Consider the following 20,147-nt stretch of genomic DNA (forward strand, 5'->3'; position numbering starts at 1 on the left):
TGGCTGTCCTGGTATCTTATTCTTCCATACGAAGTTTGGGACTGTTCTTTCCAGGTCTAGTAGCTGAATATTCTTACTAGTAGTTCTTCAAGTTCTCCTCCAACCCACACTACTCTGATCCACCTCTGTTATTGTCTCTATTGCAGCCTTCTGACTAGGGTGAAATGAAATCTGAGTGGTTTGGATTTGCATCTTCTTCATGTTAATGATGATGAGCATTTGTAATGTATTTCTTGGCTATTTTTTATGCATGCCAGTAGTGTGTGTGTGTGTGTGCGTGTGTGTGTGTGTGTGTGTGTTTGTGTGTGGGCAAGAAAGACAGAAAACGGGACCATCCTATAGCTGGAGCAGTTCCAGGCAGCCAGTCTACAAAGCCAAGCTTTGAAAAAAAGACAAATGGAAGACCTGAATTACTTACTATAAAACTATAATAAACAATCAAAATGGTGCTGACAAAGAACAAACATACCAACCAAACAGAACCCAGGAAATGGCTTGAATAAAGACAGTCAGCTGATCACTTTAGAAAGAGGAGCAAAGATAGTGCTGAAGCAGGCATACATGCGCACACACAAACCCACAGACAGACCTAACACCTTCAAACACTGGAAATGGAGCACAGATCTAGATGGGAAACACAAAGCCATAAAATTCCTAGAAGAAAACCAGATGATTTCTGCTTCAGAAAACTTAAACTCTCTCACTATAGTTCAAACAATTTAAATGTATTTATTGACAAACATTTAAGGTGCCAAATTTATTTATATTAAACAAGAAAAAGGTCAGATAAATCACAAGACAATATATTTTTGGTTATTACAGGCTTAAAGTTGAATCCCCTTTTCAAAGATCAGTGCTACTGTACCAGTTAACCCACTAAATTATCATCTTTGAATAAGAAACCAAAAATAAAAGGTAACATTTTTACAAAGGAAAATTATAGCTTCAAAATAAATGCAATTCTTCATTTCAAGAAATTACACGTTTTTCCTAATGTGAAGTAGAAAGGCTAATTACCTGGTAAAAATAACGCAGAACTTAAAAGACTACACTGGAAAAAACAATAAAAATACTTCTTTAATTATATACAGGATGTTCCCAGCTAAACATCAAAGCGGTTTAGAGATACATGCACTGTTAACAGGAACTTAAAGCCTTTGGGAATTTGTTAAAGTTATTTCCTAGTTCAACTAAAAACTGTAACATTTCCATGATACACTACATATAAAGCAAAATTGTTTTATCAACTATTTCTCTGTAAGTATAAGAGATTTTAGAAAAACTACAAAGCAAACTATGAAGCGAAGTTGTGATCACAACAGTCTCCCAGCAGAAGTGTGTGACTTTGATCTTAGATGACCTGGCAGGAGCAGACTGGATAGCTGAAACGTTCCACCATCTACCTCTGTGTCTTACCATGTATAAAGGTAGAGAGACTAATTATCAATACAGGGCCAATCAAAACTTGTCATTATGTTCTATCACCATTTTACATAAAAACTGAAAGAAACGGAGGAAAAACTATACTTGTATCTCAAGTGATTTCAAGAAAATCGGACCCAGGTGTGGTGTTGTGTGTCTTTAATTCCAGCATCCCAGCTCTGGTGGGGAGGGAGGGGGCAACAATGCCAGCACAGAGACAGAAGTGGGTGGAGTTCAAGGCTATCGCGGTCTCTATACAGAATTCCAGGTTAGCCAGAGCTGTAAAGAGACTTTGTCTCAAAAAACAAACAAACAAACAAAAAACATAATTTAAACAAGCATTTAAACTATAGTAATCCAAGAAAAGCAGTTTCTAATTTCACAAAGATTTATACTCATGTAATAAATGTCTTAGCTACCTTTTAAATATAAAAGATTTCTTCCATTCTCCAAAATTTACGTGTCACAAAAAAAAAATAAGAAAAAAGTACTCATCAATGATGAAGAAACAAGCAAAAATTAAATGATTTATAAAGTAATTACACCATTACCACACTGGGAACAGAATTCAACCTCTTTCTCTACAAAGGCACCACAGACTCATGAATAAACATCAACGAGGTGATGATCACATGGTCTTATTGACAACTTTAAGTGGAGTGGAAGGAGAGGTACTTGATAAAAACACTACAGGGCTGAGACAGTTCACTGTAGAAAGGTTCCCTAGCATGAATGAGACCCTGGGTTTAATGTCCAGCACCACCAAAGGGAACAAGATGAAAAACAAAACACACACTTCAAACAAATCCCTATACTAGGGATTCCCCAAACTACACCTTTCAGCTTGTAATAGCTATGCTAACTTACAAATATGTACACCCTCTAGATGTAATACTAACGAAGTGAGATAACAATAAAAACATGGGCCAGGCGGTGGTGGCGCACGCCTTTAATCCCAGCATTTGGGAGGCAGAGGCAGGCGGATCTCTGTGAGTTCGAGGCCTACTATGTCTACAAGAGCTAGTTCCAGGACAGGAACCAAAAATGCTACCGAGAAACCCTGTCCCGAAAAAAAAAAAAAAAAAAAACCAATGAAAACATGTCTACCTCAGGATAACAACCGAGAAGAAAGAAGGCTGGGCCTTTCCTAACAGTGACTCAGTCACTTCACTGATTCTGAGAACATCTACCTCCAGACTTCCTGGTGTGAGAGAACACCTTGGACTCAAAACTGAGGAAGGGAGTGGAGGAAGAAAGGGAGTGAAGGAAGGACACAACATTTTACAGGGGATTCTGAATATTAAATAAAATATATATACAAAGAAAAGGTTGTTCTCCTTAAAACAAAACTGGTTTAAAAACGTGACTCCTATGAAGACCTTCGTATGAAATCAAGGTACAAGGACACGCAGATGGAAGCTTCTGGAGACAATTCTGTTGCCTGCAGTCTTCCGTTCAATCACAAAGTACTCAAAAACTCTTTCACCTGAGGAAAGAAAAATAAATTAATATAATTCCTTCAATTAATTTGATATCTAACATTTATCTTCATCTACAGAAAAGCTGAACACACCAATTATATAAATAACTATCACAATACCACAACGCTTATTTTTAACAAATACTAAGTATTTTAATAGTAGAGTAATTTTTAAAACAAATACTAAGTATTTCTATAGTAGTGTAAACAGTCTAAAATCATTAATTTACATTTAATACTTATATAATTAAAAAAGACTGATACAATTTTAAAAGGCCTCTAACTAATTTTATGCACATTCTCTCTCTCTCTCTCTCTCTCTCTAATATATATATATATAGAGAGAGAGATAGATATAGATGTATAAATAGTTTTATTTTTCAAGATGGGATTTCTCTGTGTAGCCCTGGCTGTCCTATAACTAGTTCTGTAGTCCAGACTGCTCTTGAACTCACAGAGAACCACCTGCCTCTACTTCCCAAGTGCTGGCATTAAAGACGTGCACCACCACCTCTGGGCTATGGTCTCTGTATTTTTAAATAATGTAGATCAATGATATGTACAGTCCTAATACTGATATTTAAAAGAGATTAAACACCTTTGCAATTCAAACATATAAATCTATAATATTAAGGATAGAATTTATTTTTATTTTTTATGTGTGAACATTTTGCCTGCATGCATGTCTAGGTACCTTGTGCATGTCTGGTGCCTAGAGAGAGAAGACATCAGATTCCCAGAAACTGGAGTTACAGCCAGTTGCCAGACAGCATGAGGTGCTGGGAATCCTACTCCTTTGAAGAGCCAAGGCATACATTTCTAGAATGTTAGTGTACGGGCAAAGCTACATAAGTTCTGAAGAAACCTAGCCAACAGAGGAAGACTATAATGTAAGACTGTAATTCTCCAAGCTAGACTATAAAATTCTCCTTAAAAGAAAAAGGTTGTTGGGGCTGGGAAGTTGGCTCAGCGGTTAAGAGCACTGCTTGTTCTTCCAGAGGTCCTGAGTTCAATTCCCAGCAACCACCTGATGGCTCAGAACCATCTGTAATGAGATCTGGTGCTGTCTTCTGGCCTGCAGGCATACATGTGGGCAGAACACTGTATACATAATATATAAATCTTAAAATATATATATATATATAGTTTGAATTGTTTGAATATTGCCTTTGAAAAATACCCTCCCCTAAATCTCAGGATTATTAATTTTAAAAAATGTGACATTTTCCTGGTCTAAGAAAGGAAGTGTTTACTTAAAGCTAAGAAATGTAGCACTGGAGAGATGACTGTTGTTTACGAGAAGTTGCTGCTCTTGCAGAGGACCCAGGTTTGATTCCCAGCACCCATAGGACAGCCCACTACCACCTGTAAAGCCATTTCTAGGGAATCTGACTCTCCTGGCCTCCTGGAGCACTGCACACATATGGTGCACTTACATACTTATGGACACAACACATTAAAAAATACATTGCAGTTTAAAATAATAGGGACTAGAAATTGGCTCAGTGGTTAAGAGCCCGGGCTGCCTTCCAGAGGTCCAGGGTTCAATTCTCAGCACCCACACAGTGGCTCACTGGGATCCAACACCCTCTTCTGGTGTGCAGATACATATAAAGGTAAAATACCCAAATACATAAAAATACATAAATCTTAAAAAAAAACTTTTAAATAATAAAATTAAAGTGGTTTTACAGATTCAGTTAAATTCGTGCTTATTATAACGGCTGCTAATTTTATTTTAATAGTGTCATATTTTAATTCCACCTTATATTTTAATATCATAAATAGTAACTAACTTAAATTTTCTACATATGTATTACTTAAATGAAAAGGCTATCAACCATACACAGCAATATTTTTCAAATGTTGAGGTTTTCCATTTTTGAGATATATTCAATATTTCACTTTTAGTAAACAGCCAGCTATTTCAAGAGAAAAAAACCAAACAGAAATAGCCCAAGTTTCTCTCAAAACTAAACAAATTTATGTTTTTTTCCTAGACATGAGATGACTAAGTTAATTAATGGTAGATAAGGATTTATAATACAATTCTTTCTATCATTACCTTAATGTTCTTCAGTAAGTCTCTCCCTTATATGTATAAATTACATTACTCATTTAGATAATGATCAACTCTCAACTTTCTGAAGGTTAAATTAACCTTTGTTAAAATAACTCAGTGATTAGGATAAGGCCAATTCATCTGACATGGTCTCCTACAAATATATAAACTAACATTGCTTAATCTCCAAACATCAGCTAAAAATGAATGAGAATATATTCTACGACTTTAAATGCCCTCCATACTGGATTCCTTGAAAAAGATAAACTAATTTTAAGCAGTTTCTATTAAAGCAAATGGTGTGTGTGTGTGTGTGTGTGTGTGTGTGTGTGTGTGAGGTGTGCGAAGGAAAAAGTGGGACAAAGCAGGAGAAAAGGATGAGAAAAAACACAGTGCTTCAAAGACAGACCCCTGCCCTGTTTTTCAAGAGAGGGTTTCTCTGCAGCTTTGGAGCCTGTCCTGTAACAGTCCTAGCTGTTCGGGCATCTGCTTTGTGGACCAGGCTGGCCTCGAACTCACAGAGATCCACCTGCCTCTGCCTCCTGAGTGCTGGGATTAAAGGTGTGCACCACTACCGCCCGGCTAGACCCCGAGCCCCTCTTAATGTACTTTTATAGAAGCTTTTCTGTAGGCAGCTATTTCACAAATTAATATAGCTGTCTTAGACAAAACAAACACGAGGCTTTTTCTAAACATACCTTCTCAACCAGGCTTTCATGCTTGTCTTTAAAGTCTTCATTGACATCCAGTGTGAGGATAGGCACCTCTTGAAGATAATCAAAGTTGGTTCTGTTTAAAAAGAAAGACAAACAAAATCAGAAAAGCACTAAATCCAGGAAAAAATATGAACAACTAACTCATATTCAAAAGTTCAAATATTATCACTCATGCTAAAGTTATCCTGCAGGGAAGCGGCTGGTAGTCTCTTCTTTACAGTAGATTTACTACCATGTGGACAATTATCTCAGCTACAGAATATGTGTAACTAGGCATATATGTATATCATTCCCAAGAACCAAAACCACGAGAAAGGTCCTATATTCTAGCTACGGTGTAGAGCAGTTGTAGAGTGCTTGCCTAGCATGGCCAAGGCAGTGGGCTCCATTCCCAGCACTGAGGAAAACCAGACAGAAAACTAAACTCAGGAAACCCATTCAGAGCCTCAGGCACTGTGCAGTTACATACTGCCCAAGAGCCGAGGCGGACAAAGTCAATGCCTCAAGTCCTGGCTGAAGACACAGCTTAAACTACATCCCAGTAGCTTCCCCTGGCCATGTGGGATGCATTCCAGGATTCCCTGTAAGACTGAGATCACAGTAACATCTATGCCATATGCACTGTTTTTTTTTTCTTACACATAACATATACATATAACTAACACTATTTCTACCTTAAAACTGCCTTTTCCTTTCCCTAAACTGAGAGTGCTCCATTTAAAGCACATCACAGCTTCTCTTTGGCGTAAGGTTGCCAGTATCCCTCAGGACTCAAACATTACTGAGTAAGAGAAGGGATACTTGGCTATAAGCACTATCATATGTAACAATCTCAAAACAGAACAGTTACTAAATGACTATTGAGCACATCCTGTGCATGCTTAGACAAGCTGGACAGAGCGACAGCTCCTATCCTGGGCACTTCTGGGTGGAACCGGACAGAGCCGGCCAGCAGAGTGTTTCAACCCTACTCAGGATGTATGGCCTCAGGCAACTCTATAGCCGCAGTCTCCCAGGAGACAGGACTACAGCCAGCAAGACACAGCCAGCTTAGCAAGCAACTTTAAATCCATGAGTTCTTTCTGAAATATCATATTTAATATTTTTGAATTAAGGCTAATAATGTATAACTGGAAGTAAAAAGTTAAAATAGATACAACATCAGACAGACATAAAATTATTCCTTAAAACTATTCCTGAGTTTATCTTAGTAACATACACAGACAGAAGCTTATTTTATCACTTAAAGTAAAAATACCAATAGAAGATACTAGTCACAAAAATCTTCAAACAAGTGACTTAACTATGAATACATGAGTAAAAATAAAGATTTAGCTGGGCAGTGGAGGCACACACATTTAATCCCAGCACCCAGAGGAAGAGGCCTTGATCTCTGAGTTCAAGGCCAACCTGGTCTACAGAGTGAGTTCAGGACAGCCAGGGCTGGAAAATAACTAATTGAAAAAACAATTACTCACATCACCCATTGCCTAGACTAAAATCTGATAAAGGGAAGCACAGTGAACAGCAAACAGTAAGAAGGCCTTACTTTAGAGTTCGATGAAGGAGCCAGCTCTCATGTTTGTAGTGAAGTTTCTCTAAGTATTCAAGAGGAATGCCTTGTTCTTCGTTTCTTCCCCGTAAATATATTCTATTTAAGCATTTCTAAAAGTAAGCAAAAAGAAAAATTTGAGCAATGATTTGTGTCTACTACCATTAAAATTTCCTTTTTGCTGTCTTCACATTAGCCAAAACCCTGTATTTGTATTTCTTTTAGAAAGTCGGTATAGCTCATTTTTCCCTTTAAGTGTTATTTTAGTCAGATGATAGTTTTCAGTTAAGCTGAACTTTGAAAACTAAATCAGTATCCACATATGAAACACACTAATTAAGTATTATAAAAGGAGGGAGGGAGCTGAAGACCATTAAATATCTACCTACATTTTTTTTAGAAAACAATCAGAGTGTGTCGATCTATCCATCCTAATTGGCCATTAAGCAAATGTGTCTGGCCGGACTCCACCCTGTAAGAGCGGCTCGTCCCTGGATGGATGCTCTGAACCACCAGAACCTAAAAGAACACGGGGTCCTTTCTACCTGCCTTCTATCTGTATGGCAGAGCAAGGTGGCCACAGCCACCAAGGCTTTTCAGCACGTGAAGCATGGTTAATGTGGTGACCAAAGAAACAAATTTTCAAATTTTATATATAATTTTAATAATCATAAGCTTAAAAAGTCACATTTGACTGTGTGACTCTAAATCATTTTTCTCTAACAGGATACATATAGATGAAATTCCATACAATTTGTGGGAGCTCATCAACACCCAGATATAAAATCACCACACTGTGCTCTGTGGTGAAGCACCTGTCTACAATGCTCAGTATCCCGAGTTCAATCCCCAGCGCTGCAGAAGAAAAAAGGACCCCCAACAAGTAACATTCACCAGACTACAGCAGCCCATGAACTGTGACACAGTCTGCTAAAAATCCTTTTTTCAATAATTTTCAATTAAAAGATACAAATGAGCCCAGTGTGGTCACATATGCCCTTTAGTCCCCGCACCCAGGAGGCAGAGGCCAGCCTGGTCTACATAGTGAGTTTCAGGACAGGCGGGATTACATAAAGAGCTTGTCTCAAAAACACAAAAACAGGTGATAAATGAGGGCTTCGGAATACAGCCGTCAGTAAAGTGCTGACCACACCAGCACACGGACCTGTGCTAGATCCCGGCACACACAAAATCTTGGACAGGCAGAAGCAGGCACATCCTCTGGTCGCTGGCCAGCCGCTTCGGTTCAGAGACCTTGTCTCAAAAATAAGGAGCTGAGACAGAGAGAAGCAGTCTTCCCCAGGGACATGGTAGGTTATCTAATTCCAAGCAGCCAGCCCCAAACACATACTCATGGGAGCAAGTTATAAATTTTATAAAATTTTATAAAGTTATAAAAACATATTATAAATTTATATACACATACATATGTAACAATAACAATTAAAAACTTAAAAGGTCATGATTTTGAAAGTGAGGACATGGGAGAAGTTAGAAGAAAGAAGGGGAAAAGGAAACAGAATACTTGCAGTCTTCCCCAGGGACATGGTAGGTTATCTAATTCCAAGCAGCCAGCCCCAAACACATACTCATGGGAGCAAGTTATAAATTTTATAAAATTTTATAAAGTTATAAAAACATATTATAAATTTATATACACATACATATGTAACAATAACAATTAAAAACTTAAAAGGTCATGATTTTGAAAGTGAGGACATGGGAGAAGTTAGAAGAAAGAAGGGGAAAAGGAAACAGAATACTTATCTATGAAATTCCCACTGGCCAGTCAGTCTAGCTGACTGGACCTTTCTGGATTCATGTAATATAATACATAAATAGGAAATGAATTTACCTAATAAAAGGTGTATTTCTCAGGGAGTTCTCTTCGTTGAAAACAACAAGATGTCTAAATCTCTTTGAAGTGTGCCACTATTTCTTTGTACCAATTCACAAGTAACCATAAAATGTTCCTCAGAGTGGTCCTCCAGTAGTTGTGGTATTCAGAAAACAAGCATTTGTAAAGTTTCCACTATGTCCCCAGACCTTCTACGGGCCCTAGAAATGCAACAATAGCTAAAACAGCTCTCCTATGTCCCACTTAATCACGTTTATATTTTAGAAGTTGCTTTGACAAGTCTCTTATTCTAGCTCTGATGGAACAAGAAGCTGAGTTAGGAATTAAGATTTAGAAAAAAAAAAGGATTGGTGAAGAACAGAGAAAACTGATCTTGATTTGCCGCATCTGGACTTCTAGTTTGCTGAGACAATCTATACTGCTCTGAGTTTCCAGGTTCGGAGCTAGAGAGTTGATTTTATTTATTTTTAACTTTATGTCTCTGAGTGCTGGCTGTATTATGTCTGGCCACCTCACATGTGTAGTGCCCATAGGAGCCAGAAGAGGGCATCAGAGTCCCTGGAACTGGAGATGATTGTGAGCCACCATGTGGATGCTGGGAATTGAACTTCGGATCTCAGGAAGAACAGTCAGCTCTCTTAACCACTGAGACATCTCCCTAGCTTGGAAGTCGTCATTTCTACATCCGTCTTGTGATTTCTATTACTTCAGAATTTCAATGGCACAAGCAAATGTTTATTGGTCTCACCTCTGGAGTAGCTCGAAGATAAATGATTCCATCCAGCTCAAGACTTTGCCCAAACTGGCTATTCATCCAGTCATGCCAGTCCTGATATACTGTCCACTCTGTTTCATTCATGCAGTCAGATTCATACAAATTAGATGCGAAAATATACCTGAAAGAGAATCTTCGTCAGCATGTACATCCTTCAAACACATAGACACCAATTATGACAGAGGAAATGGGCATAAAACACACTCCTAAATCCTATGGCAACGAGTGCCTTGGAAAAACCTACACAAAATGTCTTTCCAAGTACTGGAAATGGGTTCTTTCCCAGTAGCTCTCAAAATGTTGAATAAGGATCCCTGGAGGTCACCAAGCTCCTTCCAGGTCTATGAGTAGCCAACTTATTTCACACACTACTATACCTCAACCAAAATACATATACACAAATATAAATATACAAGCATGGATAAAAACCCAGTTTTATTAATTCAGACTATTAAAGAGCTACAAAAAAATGTAAAGCAATACTACTCCTTTCACTATATTTTTGTTCTAAATCAGAAGTTTTCTATATTAATAAAGAGTATGATTATTGATTCTTTCATTTTATATTTTGTATATTGCTTGTATACTGATTCTTAATCTTAATTTCTAATATGGGTATCAAATAACAAAACTTCTTAGGGTACTTTACAGTTAAAGAAAAGGGATCCTGAGACCAAAAACTTTATGGGCCTCTATTCTAAGATAATTAAGGAGGTCAAAAGGCAGAGTAATTCTAAAATGCCTTTAGAAATTTTTAATTTTTATCTCCTTTTTCTAGGCAAGAGTCTAGGATATAAACCCAGATTACTCAGAACAGATGAGAATTCTAAGGGGTTGGGGGGAAAGGGGCTCTGTCATAACATCATTAGCACCTCAATCAACGCTAAAGCTATTTTTCAATGTCATCTTCTATCTAAAACCTCCAGCTCAGCCTCCAATTTGACTACCAGGAAATGAGCAAAAAAGGAAGTGTCTAGGTATAAACTCCAAAGAGCCAAATATAAGCCATTTGCATACCTGTCACTATACACAGATCGCTCAAAAAATAATACGGGTTTCTCTGCATCTTTGAGCTTGCCATTGAGGGCGGCAAGCTGAGCTCGGATCCGGCTGAGGCAGGCATAGGATTGGAAGGTGAAAGACCACCGTTCAGGTTTCTCGTACATCATCTGAAGAACATTCCCACCACTTTTCTGAGACGTTGTCAATTCCTAAATCGGCAAAAGAGGTGAACAAACAGAAATAAGACTGCCAATAGGGTGACTTTAACTTTTTTGTTTTGTCTTGTTTTCTGAGACAGGGTCTCACTATGTAGCTCTGACTGCCCTAAACTCAGGATACAGACCAAGCTGTCCTGCAAGTCACAGACAGTCACCTCCTGCCTCTGCCTCACAAATGTTAGGATTAAAGAGACAAGCCACCGCCACCATGTCCCTGGCTATTTTAACTTTTTAAGAGGTTCAAAAAGAGATACTGGGGGGAAGGGTCCTGGAGAGCCGGCTCTATGATGAAGAGTACCTCTGCTCTTGGAGAGGACAAAGATTTGGCTCCAGCATCCATGTAGCGGCGAAAAACCGTAATTGCGATTCCGGAAGATCTGATACCCTCTTCTGGCCTCATGGGCACAGCACCACAATACAGACATATATACAGGCAAAAGGCCATACAAAATAAATAAATCTTTAAAAAAAATTTCATAAATACATTATTAGCAAAATCAAAACATTAAATTCTTTCTCCTCACTCTTTTCTTACCTGATATCTAAAATAACTCTTTCTCACAAGTGACTAACGACCTACAGAAAAAAATGTCAATACTTAAAAGCTAAATAAAAATATTTGATTTATACATTCTTTTTTAAAATAGAAAAGATAGAGAATATTGTTACTCCTATTGCCTTCTCAGAATAATCAGCTATGGGCCTGGCAAGGTCAGAGGAAGTGCTGGCCACTCAGGCCTGATGACACCAGTTTGACCCCTGGAACCCATAAAAAGGTAGAACACCAACTACAAAAGTCTGTCCTCTGCCTTCCACGTAAACCCACACACAAGCAAGAGAGACACAAACAAAATTTTTAAAAAATCATCTACATGGGAGCTAGGGCAACAGCTCATTGGTTAAGGGCATTTGCTTTTCTTGCACAGGACTCAGGTTCAGTTCCCAGCACCCACATGGCAGCTATTGTAACTCCAGTTTCAGGAAATCTGACGCCCTCTTCTGATCTCTGCAGGCACCAGACATATGGTGCACATATGCATATATAAATGCAGGTGAAACACACATACTCTTAAAAAAAAGTAAACAAATCTCTAAAAATAAAAATCAGCTACAGCTAAGTCACACATGCCTCTCTCAGGTGAGACACATATACTCCCAGTTAATCAGCTTCCAACAGTCCCCGATTTTCTAACACATCAAACTTAATGGCAAATGGGATTCTGTCCTTAGAAATCAATCCCGAACTGAAATTATGGAAGGGCGAAATGCATCAAAGCTTAAAAAGACAGTACACAACAGGAAACTTCTAATTGTTTTGAGCCACTGTGATTTCACTGTTGGTGTTTACCATAAGAGAGTATCACATCTCTATGAGTTTGAGGCCAACCTGGTCTACAGAGAGAGTTCTAGGACAGTCAGGGATACACAGAGAAACCCTGTCTCGGGGAGAAAAAAGAAAACAACTAAATAAAAGCCTTGAGACGACATCATGCAAATCAGCAAAGAGAGTAAGCTACTGCTTTAAGTGAGCCTGCAAAACAGACTAATAACAGTCATCTGTTGGTTCTCAAGATCATTCTGCCAGAACTTAGGGAATGAAGAAGGAAACCACAGTCTTTGTACTTTATGTCTTATTCTGACAGACTGGAGGTAGACGGCTGGCAGCACAGTAACACCTCAGCCACTAGATGGCAGGTATAAAAACCCACTAAATAAACCGCGACAGCCAAGTAAGTTAAGCACACAGATGCAAGAGAGGAAGGCTTTAATGCTGAGTTCTTGAGGACTGGTGGTTAGGTCTCCACACAGTCCACTCGGTGGTGACAGGATCCTAAGACAGCCGAGTTTCAGAGACTGGGTGATTCATATTCTAACTACAAAGAACAGATCAAGAATGAGTTGGAGAAGGACTGGATGAAGAATAAAGGCCATTTCACTTGCTTTGCTTTGTGTGGTCCTAAGGCTGAAACCCAGGGCCTTGGGCACGCTTGGTAAGCAACCCACTGTTGTGCTATATCCTAGCCCTAAACCCCATTTTTTGGAGTCTAAAATTTGTGGAGGAGAGGATGAGTAGAGACAATACACAAAAGTACAGAGAAGCCATCCACCTACGTAGTAATGCTTCATGTTTCATAAAATACTGTTCCCCACATTTTCTGAACCCTACTTAAAGCACAGAAGACCATAGCTTCTAACACACAAAATTTAAGAAAATGAATTCTATATGGGGATAAGTCCCTTTAAAGTTTAGTACTTGATATTCAAAGGATTGGGATATATTTAGTTGTGCCCCCAGCCTAAAATTAACTATGCTTCGCAAATAAAAGTGTGAGAAATATGTTTAGTTATCAAAACCTTATATCTAAAAGATGAGAGAAAGAGAGAGAGAGAGAGGGAGAGAGAGAGAGAGACAGAGAGAGAGAAGAAAATTCACAAATATCCCTGTGTGGGCTAGTTTTGTGTCAACTTGACACAAGTTACAGTCATCTGCGAGGAGGGAACCTCAATTTAGAAAAGGCCCCCATTAAATCTGGCTGCAGGCAACCAGCAGGGTGTTGTCTTAATAAGTGATTGATGGGTGAGGACCAAGTCCACTGTGGGTGGGGCCACCCTGGGCTGCTGGTCCTGGGTGGAGGAAGCCCCTAAGCAGCACCCCTCCTCCAGGTTCCCACCCTGACTTCCTTAGGTGATGAACTGTGATGTGGAAGTCTAAGCCAATAAACCTTTCCTCCCAAAGTTGCTCTTGGTCGTGGTGTTCCGTGACAGCAAGAGTCACCACAGCTAAAAACAACCCACGAAGGCTGTAGCTTCATGCTACTCATTCCCTTCCATATGCCCAATAATTCCCAGCAGAAACCCCCCACCAATAGCTCCCCCCCCTTTTTTTTTTGTCAAGTTTTTTTCAGACTGAACAAGCTTCTGGCAGACCCGTCCAACTTCTTTACTTCCAATTTCACTTCTCCAGAAATGAAAATGCTTAGGGACCATTACCCCACACAGCCATAACTTCCTCTAGGAAAAAAGGAAACTGAAGTCTTTATCCCCCATTTTCTCATTTGCAATGCTGTACTGAAAAGGGCTAGAAAACTGAACCGTCCAGAATGAAAGCTTGCGGAGAAAGCATAGGACAGGGAAATAAGATAGAAATGGATTGCCAGGGGCTGGAGAGATGGCTCAGTGGTTAAGAGCACTGACTGCTCTTCCAGAGGTCCTGAGTTCAATTCCCAGCAACCACATTGTGGCTCACAACCACCAGTAATAAGATTTGGTGCCAACTTCTGTCTGCAGGGACACGTGCAGGCAGACCATTGTATACATAATAAATAAATAAATCTTTAAAAAAGAAAAAGAAATGGATTTCCAATGACAAAGGGCTGAAAAGATTAATAAAATCCAATTACTGGAGGTTTTGGTTTTCTTACATGTTTTCACTTAAATTATAAAAAAAAAAAAATCACTCAAAAATTTATTTGTAATTAGATTTTTAAATTATTTCAACTTTTTTTGTTTTTGTTTTTTCGAGACAGGGTTCCTCTGTGTAACAGCTCTGGCTGTCCTAGAACTAGCTCTGTAGACCAGGCTGGCCTCAAACTCACAGACCCACCTGCCTCTGCTTCCCGAGTGCTGGGATTAAAGGCGAGCACCATCACTATCGGCTGCTTTAAGCTTTTGAACTTTCATAAATCTTAAACTGTGATGTAATAATGCCTAAATCTTAAATGTACAGCTAGACTTGAAGGTGGTTACTGGAAAGGTGGGGGGAGGGCAGGAAACAAAACACACTGCTTCCCTAACCTAAAGGATTTTTAATTTTTTTTTTTTTAATGTAAACGGGTGATTTCTCCAAATGTATGTCTGTGCACTGAATATGTTCTTGGTACCCACGGAGGTCAGAAGAAGGTATCAGAACCCCGGAACTGGAGTTACAGACAATTCTGAGCTACTACATGGGTGCTGGGAACTGTACCACCGTCCGCCCCTAACGAATTTTTATTGTATTCACTTAAATTTCACTTGAATACCTCAAACTCATCTTGCGTATTCTGAACATTGCACCACCTGGCAACAGGTTCAGGAACCACTTCCCAGTCCTCACAGACTTGCTTTAGGATATTCACGAATGTGGACTTCCCAGCGGCTGTCACAAAAAAGAAAAGACAAAACTAAGAAAAGGTGTTTGAAAAGCAAACGTAAGCAACGGTCATCAGCGTTTACAAGATTAAGAGTGAACGGTACGTACGCAGAAACAGTAAGACCTTTTTCTGCACCTTTATTTTTATAAATGAAAACCTAAAGACGGTCCCTAGCCAATTGTGCTGAGCAAATTTGTTATTATTTTTAGTTCACCAAAGGCAAGAAACAGAAAACTTGAAACCCTGGTTAAGTTTATAAAAGATATCATGACAAGAAAAAAAACCATCTGCCTTCTGGCCTACCTTTCTTTCCTCAGCCAAGCCCTTAGAAAGAGAACGTTCTGAGTGGTAAAGCCTGACCTTTAGCCAGTTGTGTGAACTTGACCAAGCCCCTGACCTCAGTTCCTCATAACCCAGGAAGACAAGATAGTACTGAAACTACCAGGATGCCCAGTAAATGACTTTCTCCTACCTCTGCTTTCTCAGTCTGAAGAGCTCGCTAAGAGTAGCCTGCACTTCGAACTCCCAATCCAGCAGGCTAAGCTAAAGAGATTTTGAACTCTAGCCCAGCCTGGGCTCCATGATGAGACACATCTCAAAAAACAAACTACAGCTGGTATAACAGGTCACACCTATAACCCCAGCACTTGGAAGGCTTAGGTAGGAGGATTGCTCTGAGTTCAAGTTCAAACTGGGCTACACAGTGAGTGCTGAGCTGGGCTACAGAGCAAGACCATGCTCCCCACAAAACTTAAAAAAAAAAAAATTAAAAAGAGGAAAAGGAGGGTAGACACCCCAATACAACCAAAATAATTTACCAATAATAAACAAACCAATTAAGAAATAACTATACAAAGCAGGGCGGTGGTGGTGCACGCCTTTAATCCCAGCACTTGGGAGGCAGAGGCAGGCGGATCTCTGTGAGTTCGAGACCAGCCTGGTCTACAAGAGCTAGTTCCAGGACAGGCTCCAAAACCACAGAGAAACCCTGTCTCGAAAAACCAAAAAAAAAAAAAAAAGAAAGAAATAACTATACAATCCATGGGAAGACACAATGCTTAAGAGCCGGCGACTATTACAATCTGATCCTAATAAGCCTATGGCTATAGAAATTATTTTAAGTCTTGCAAAGCACTGCCTATGAGTAACAGCTGGAGAAGTCTGCCTCGATTTTATGGTTCCGTGCCCTCTATCAAACCCTTAAATAATAATAATAATAATAATAATAATAATAATAAAGACAGCTTTACTTTTCCTGATCATTCACTAGTTTCTAAGGTATCCAGGAAAGAAAAAGACAAAAATAGCTTATGTGTAATCAGGACATACTATAGTCATCATTATGGTTATCAATGAGTCTGGACCTTGTGGCGCCGAGGGCGTAGCAATTCTTCTAATGCCCACCACACCCTTTCTATCATAAGTCACCAAATGTGGGTATATGAGGCATCATTGACCAGTATTATATTCTTCCTTCCTCTACCTTACACACACACACACACACACACACACATACACACACACACATACACACACACACTACGTAGCTTCAGTATCTTCGCCAAGAGTCCTCTTCCTTATAAACAGGCTCAGGGTGGGCACCAAGAACTTACCTTAGACTTGCAGAAGTACATGCAAAACTCCAACACTATACAAGGCCAGAAGGGAATCAGGAAGGACCTTAGAGACTCATGTACAGATCAAGGAAAGGGGGATCAATAAGGTGACAGGGTAGGTGAAGAACAGCATATCAAAGCTTATTAAATCCCATAAAGAGAAGAAATAAAGGCAAAGATAAACTAGGTGGCTATTTAGTTGAGGGGGAAACATGGGTGACCGAAATTCTGTGCGGAAAGGATAAGTTTATAGTTAGTAATGCATCTAGAAGTACGATTTAAATGGTCTTCGTTCATTGGCCCCAGTGGAAAAAAGAACATGATATCCAGGGTAGCCAAGAAACACACTGAAGTATCTCAAACTAGTCCAGAATTGAAAAGTACTTAAGGCTAAGACATCAAGCCTTCTTCTGACATCAATTACAACCACAAAAAGCTCACGGAGTTATACTTTAAAATTGCAAATGTAAAATTTTACTTCAAGCCGAGTAATCAGAGTCATTTGCAGTTCGCAAATAATCACTACCCAGTTCCTTCCTTAATGTCTGGGAGGAAAATCAGAGCTGGAAAAAGCTAATAAACTAACAGTCTATCTATGAAGCGAGCGACCACAACAAGTGAGAACACCTATTAATAGTTTTCCAAGTCATGGGAAGAGAGGTGATGGCACAGGGTTTGGATGCTGTGCGCTCAAAACCAGGTAGCCAGGCTGGTCTACACAGTGAGTTCCAGGCAGGTCAGGGCTGTACAGTGAAACCGTCTCAAACAAAACACAAACAACCAAACAGTCATAGTTAACAAATGAATCCCTAACACTAAGCAATCATCACCACGCTACGTCATTCTGAACACACTGAAATGAGTCAATAGGGCCTCCATAAACCTAATCTATGGGAGTAACTCAGCAACACAGAACAAGAGAAAACAGGTTTACATCACTACACAACTAAAAATGACCAAACAATCTTCACATTTTAGGAAGAACAGAAGAATTACAAGGTAGTCTTCACAGATTGCACAATTTTTACATCAACAGGCTGTTTGGACCCGACAAATAAGGTAAGAGGGATGTAAACAACCGTACAAAGCTACAGGAGCAAGAGGCAGGGGGTGACGCCTCCCTGCAGGAAAGATAACAAGTAGTTATCTTAGCATGAATAATCTAAATGGCAGTCCCTCCGACACTCGCCAAATTATCAGAATCTTTTTTTCTGGTTGGTCAAAGACCCAGATGCTGAAGGGAAATCTCAATACTTGTAACTAGCTTTTCCTAACCGTGTGCAAAGGCCGGCCATCAAGGTGCAGCTCTTCCCAGATCAGTAGGGAGGAGGTCAGGGAGGAATTTCAGGCACAGGTAACACCACTGCATCTGTATGTAGAAAAGCAGCTCTGCAAGCAGATAAACAGGATGCGGAGTGAGCCGTTCACAAGTGATTTCAGGGGAATAGAGGCAGGGAGATCTCTAGGTGTATGCTGCCTGGGTTTGAGAGAAGGGAGATAGATAATCAATCCATTATGGTTCCGATCCCAGGGGTCGTCCACTGAAATCTACTTCAAAGATGACTTTATTGAGAACTTCCTCCTGTTGTTACATACGGGCCTCTTTATCCACTAAGAGGCTGTGTGTTCTCTTGCTGGTAAGCATGAATGACATCTCAAAAAACTTTTAAGAAATACGGCTCTCTTCCAACTCGACCTGTGTCTAAGGATGGGGCAAGTAAAGTAAGGCCTCTTGTGTTTCAGCTCTGCTCTCGTGAAGGCATCCGCACCTGCTTGCCTCCTTAAAGAGTGGGTGCTTTGAATGTGATCCGAATGAGACCATCTGCGGCACACATCAACAGTCAGCACTCAACCTGCAGCCCCCAAGTGACAGCCGTATCAAAACAGGAAACACCATTAGGTTTCCTGTGGTCGGAAGTGTAAAGGAATGGGAGATGCGAGTTCACCTTGCAAAATCGCATGCACGGTGTAATTTATCCCAATTCGGGCAGAAATTCTAATGTCTCTGAGCCATACTCCATCCAGGGTCTACCTGCATGTGGGAAAGGGAGTAAAAAATTCCACACCACAAAATCATTAAAAACACCTTTCCTCGTATGCCTACACAGTCTTAGGAGTTGCTATCAACGCCAACCCACAATGTCGACCAGGAAGGAATAGATGAGGTATATGTCATTTAGTGGAATATTATTTAACACTTTTTTTTTTAAGTACTACAGTGGGCCAGGCGTGGTGGTGCACTCTTAATTCCAGTACTTGGGAGGCAGAAGCAGGCAGATCTCTGAGAGTTCAAGGCTCTACATAGTGAGTTCCAAGACAGTCGGGATTACATAGAGACTCAGTCTCAAAAAACCAAATTAAAAAAAAAAAAGTACCATAGAAACAAAGCATGAGCAAATCGTAAAAGCACTCTGGTAAACCGTACAAGACATAGAAGACCAGACACTCTGGTTCTGCTTAGGACACTGTGGAAAAAAACAAAATTTGCATGGAGTAAAAAGAAACAAGTCAGGGCTTGTACAGGGATGGGAAGAGAGAAAGCTGACTACAAAGCACAAAGGGAACTGAAGGGGGAGGTGACGAAAATGTTCTCAATTTTGCGGCAAAACTGCAAGTTAGTGAAACCTACCGGAAAAGCACACCTAAAAAAGGGTGTCGCTTACCTAAGTTACCTCTCAAGACAAGCAGCATCCCCCCCCCCACCAACTGCGCCCCGGACCCTCGCGTTTGGAAGTTCCCAACAAAGAGGGTGCAGTGGCCCAGAGCGCGCCTCACAAAGCCCCGGGATGGCGCAGGGCCAGAGGAGCCACCGTGCGGGCGCGGAGGGAACGCCGAGCACCGGCACCGGAGCGGGGTCGCCTTACCGATGTTCCCCTCGATGGAGATCTTCTTGATGCGTGTCCCCTCGGAGCTGGCGGAGGGAGAAAGGCAGAACCTCTTAGGCGGGGTGGCCATGCCTGCTCGCGACGGCTCGGGCTAGGGACCTGCAGGAGCACGGCGGTGCTGGGAGCTCGGGAGGCGGCGGCGTCAGGCTCGCGCCGGCGGGACCCGCACTTTGACTTTGGCGCGCGGCGGCGCAGGCGGCTGGGCGGGCCCGTGGAGCGGCCACGCCCTGGCGGCTCCGACTCCCACCCTCCACGCCTCTCCCTCTCCAGCCGGCCGTGCCGGGAGTGTGGCACCACCCGGAGAGCCCCGCACCCCGGGACGCTGAGGGCACAGGGCGGGCCTTGCGCTGCCAGCTCGTCAGAGGGCAGGGGCGGGGTTTGCACGGGGAGTCGTGGGGGGTGGGGGCGGGGCTTGCGCGGTGAGCTCA

General features: G+C 40.8%; 1 protein-coding gene across 1 annotated transcript; it reads right to left on the bottom strand.

Moving 5' to 3' along the window:
* Positions 1-715: 715 nt before the first annotated feature.
* On the bottom strand, positions 716-20,024 carry Dck (deoxycytidine kinase). Its single transcript, XM_041671053.1, has 7 exons — positions 19,699-20,024; positions 15,108-15,223; positions 10,883-11,076; positions 9,839-9,986; positions 7,230-7,345; positions 5,663-5,753; positions 716-2,908 (listed from the first exon to the last, which is right to left on the bottom strand). The coding sequence occupies exons 1-7, from the start codon at positions 19,787-19,789 to the stop codon at positions 2,882-2,884; spliced, it is 783 nt and encodes a 260-aa protein (XP_041526987.1). The 5' UTR covers positions 19,790-20,024; the 3' UTR covers positions 716-2,881.
* Positions 20,025-20,147: the final 123 nt, after the last annotated feature.

The sequence above is a fragment of the Microtus oregoni genome, unplaced genomic scaffold, assembly GCF_018167655.1.
Source record: "Microtus oregoni isolate MIOR12 unplaced genomic scaffold, Mior012 000021F_ref0000039, whole genome shotgun sequence".
Taxonomy (NCBI): Eukaryota; Metazoa; Chordata; class Mammalia; order Rodentia; family Cricetidae; genus Microtus; species Microtus oregoni.

Coding starts and splice junctions, on each gene's coding strand:
- Dck (XM_041671053.1), bottom strand. CDS start 19,789: ATGGCCACCCCGCCTAAGAGGTTCTGCCTTTCTCCCTCCGCCAGCTCC. Junction 15,224..19,698: donor CTCCATCGAGGGGAACATCG/GTAAGGCGACCC, acceptor TTTTTGTGACAG/CCGCTGGGAAGTCCACATTC. Junction 9,987..10,882: donor CGATCTGTGTATAGTGACAG/GTATGCAAATGG, acceptor ATTCTCTTTCAG/GTATATTTTCGCATCTAATT.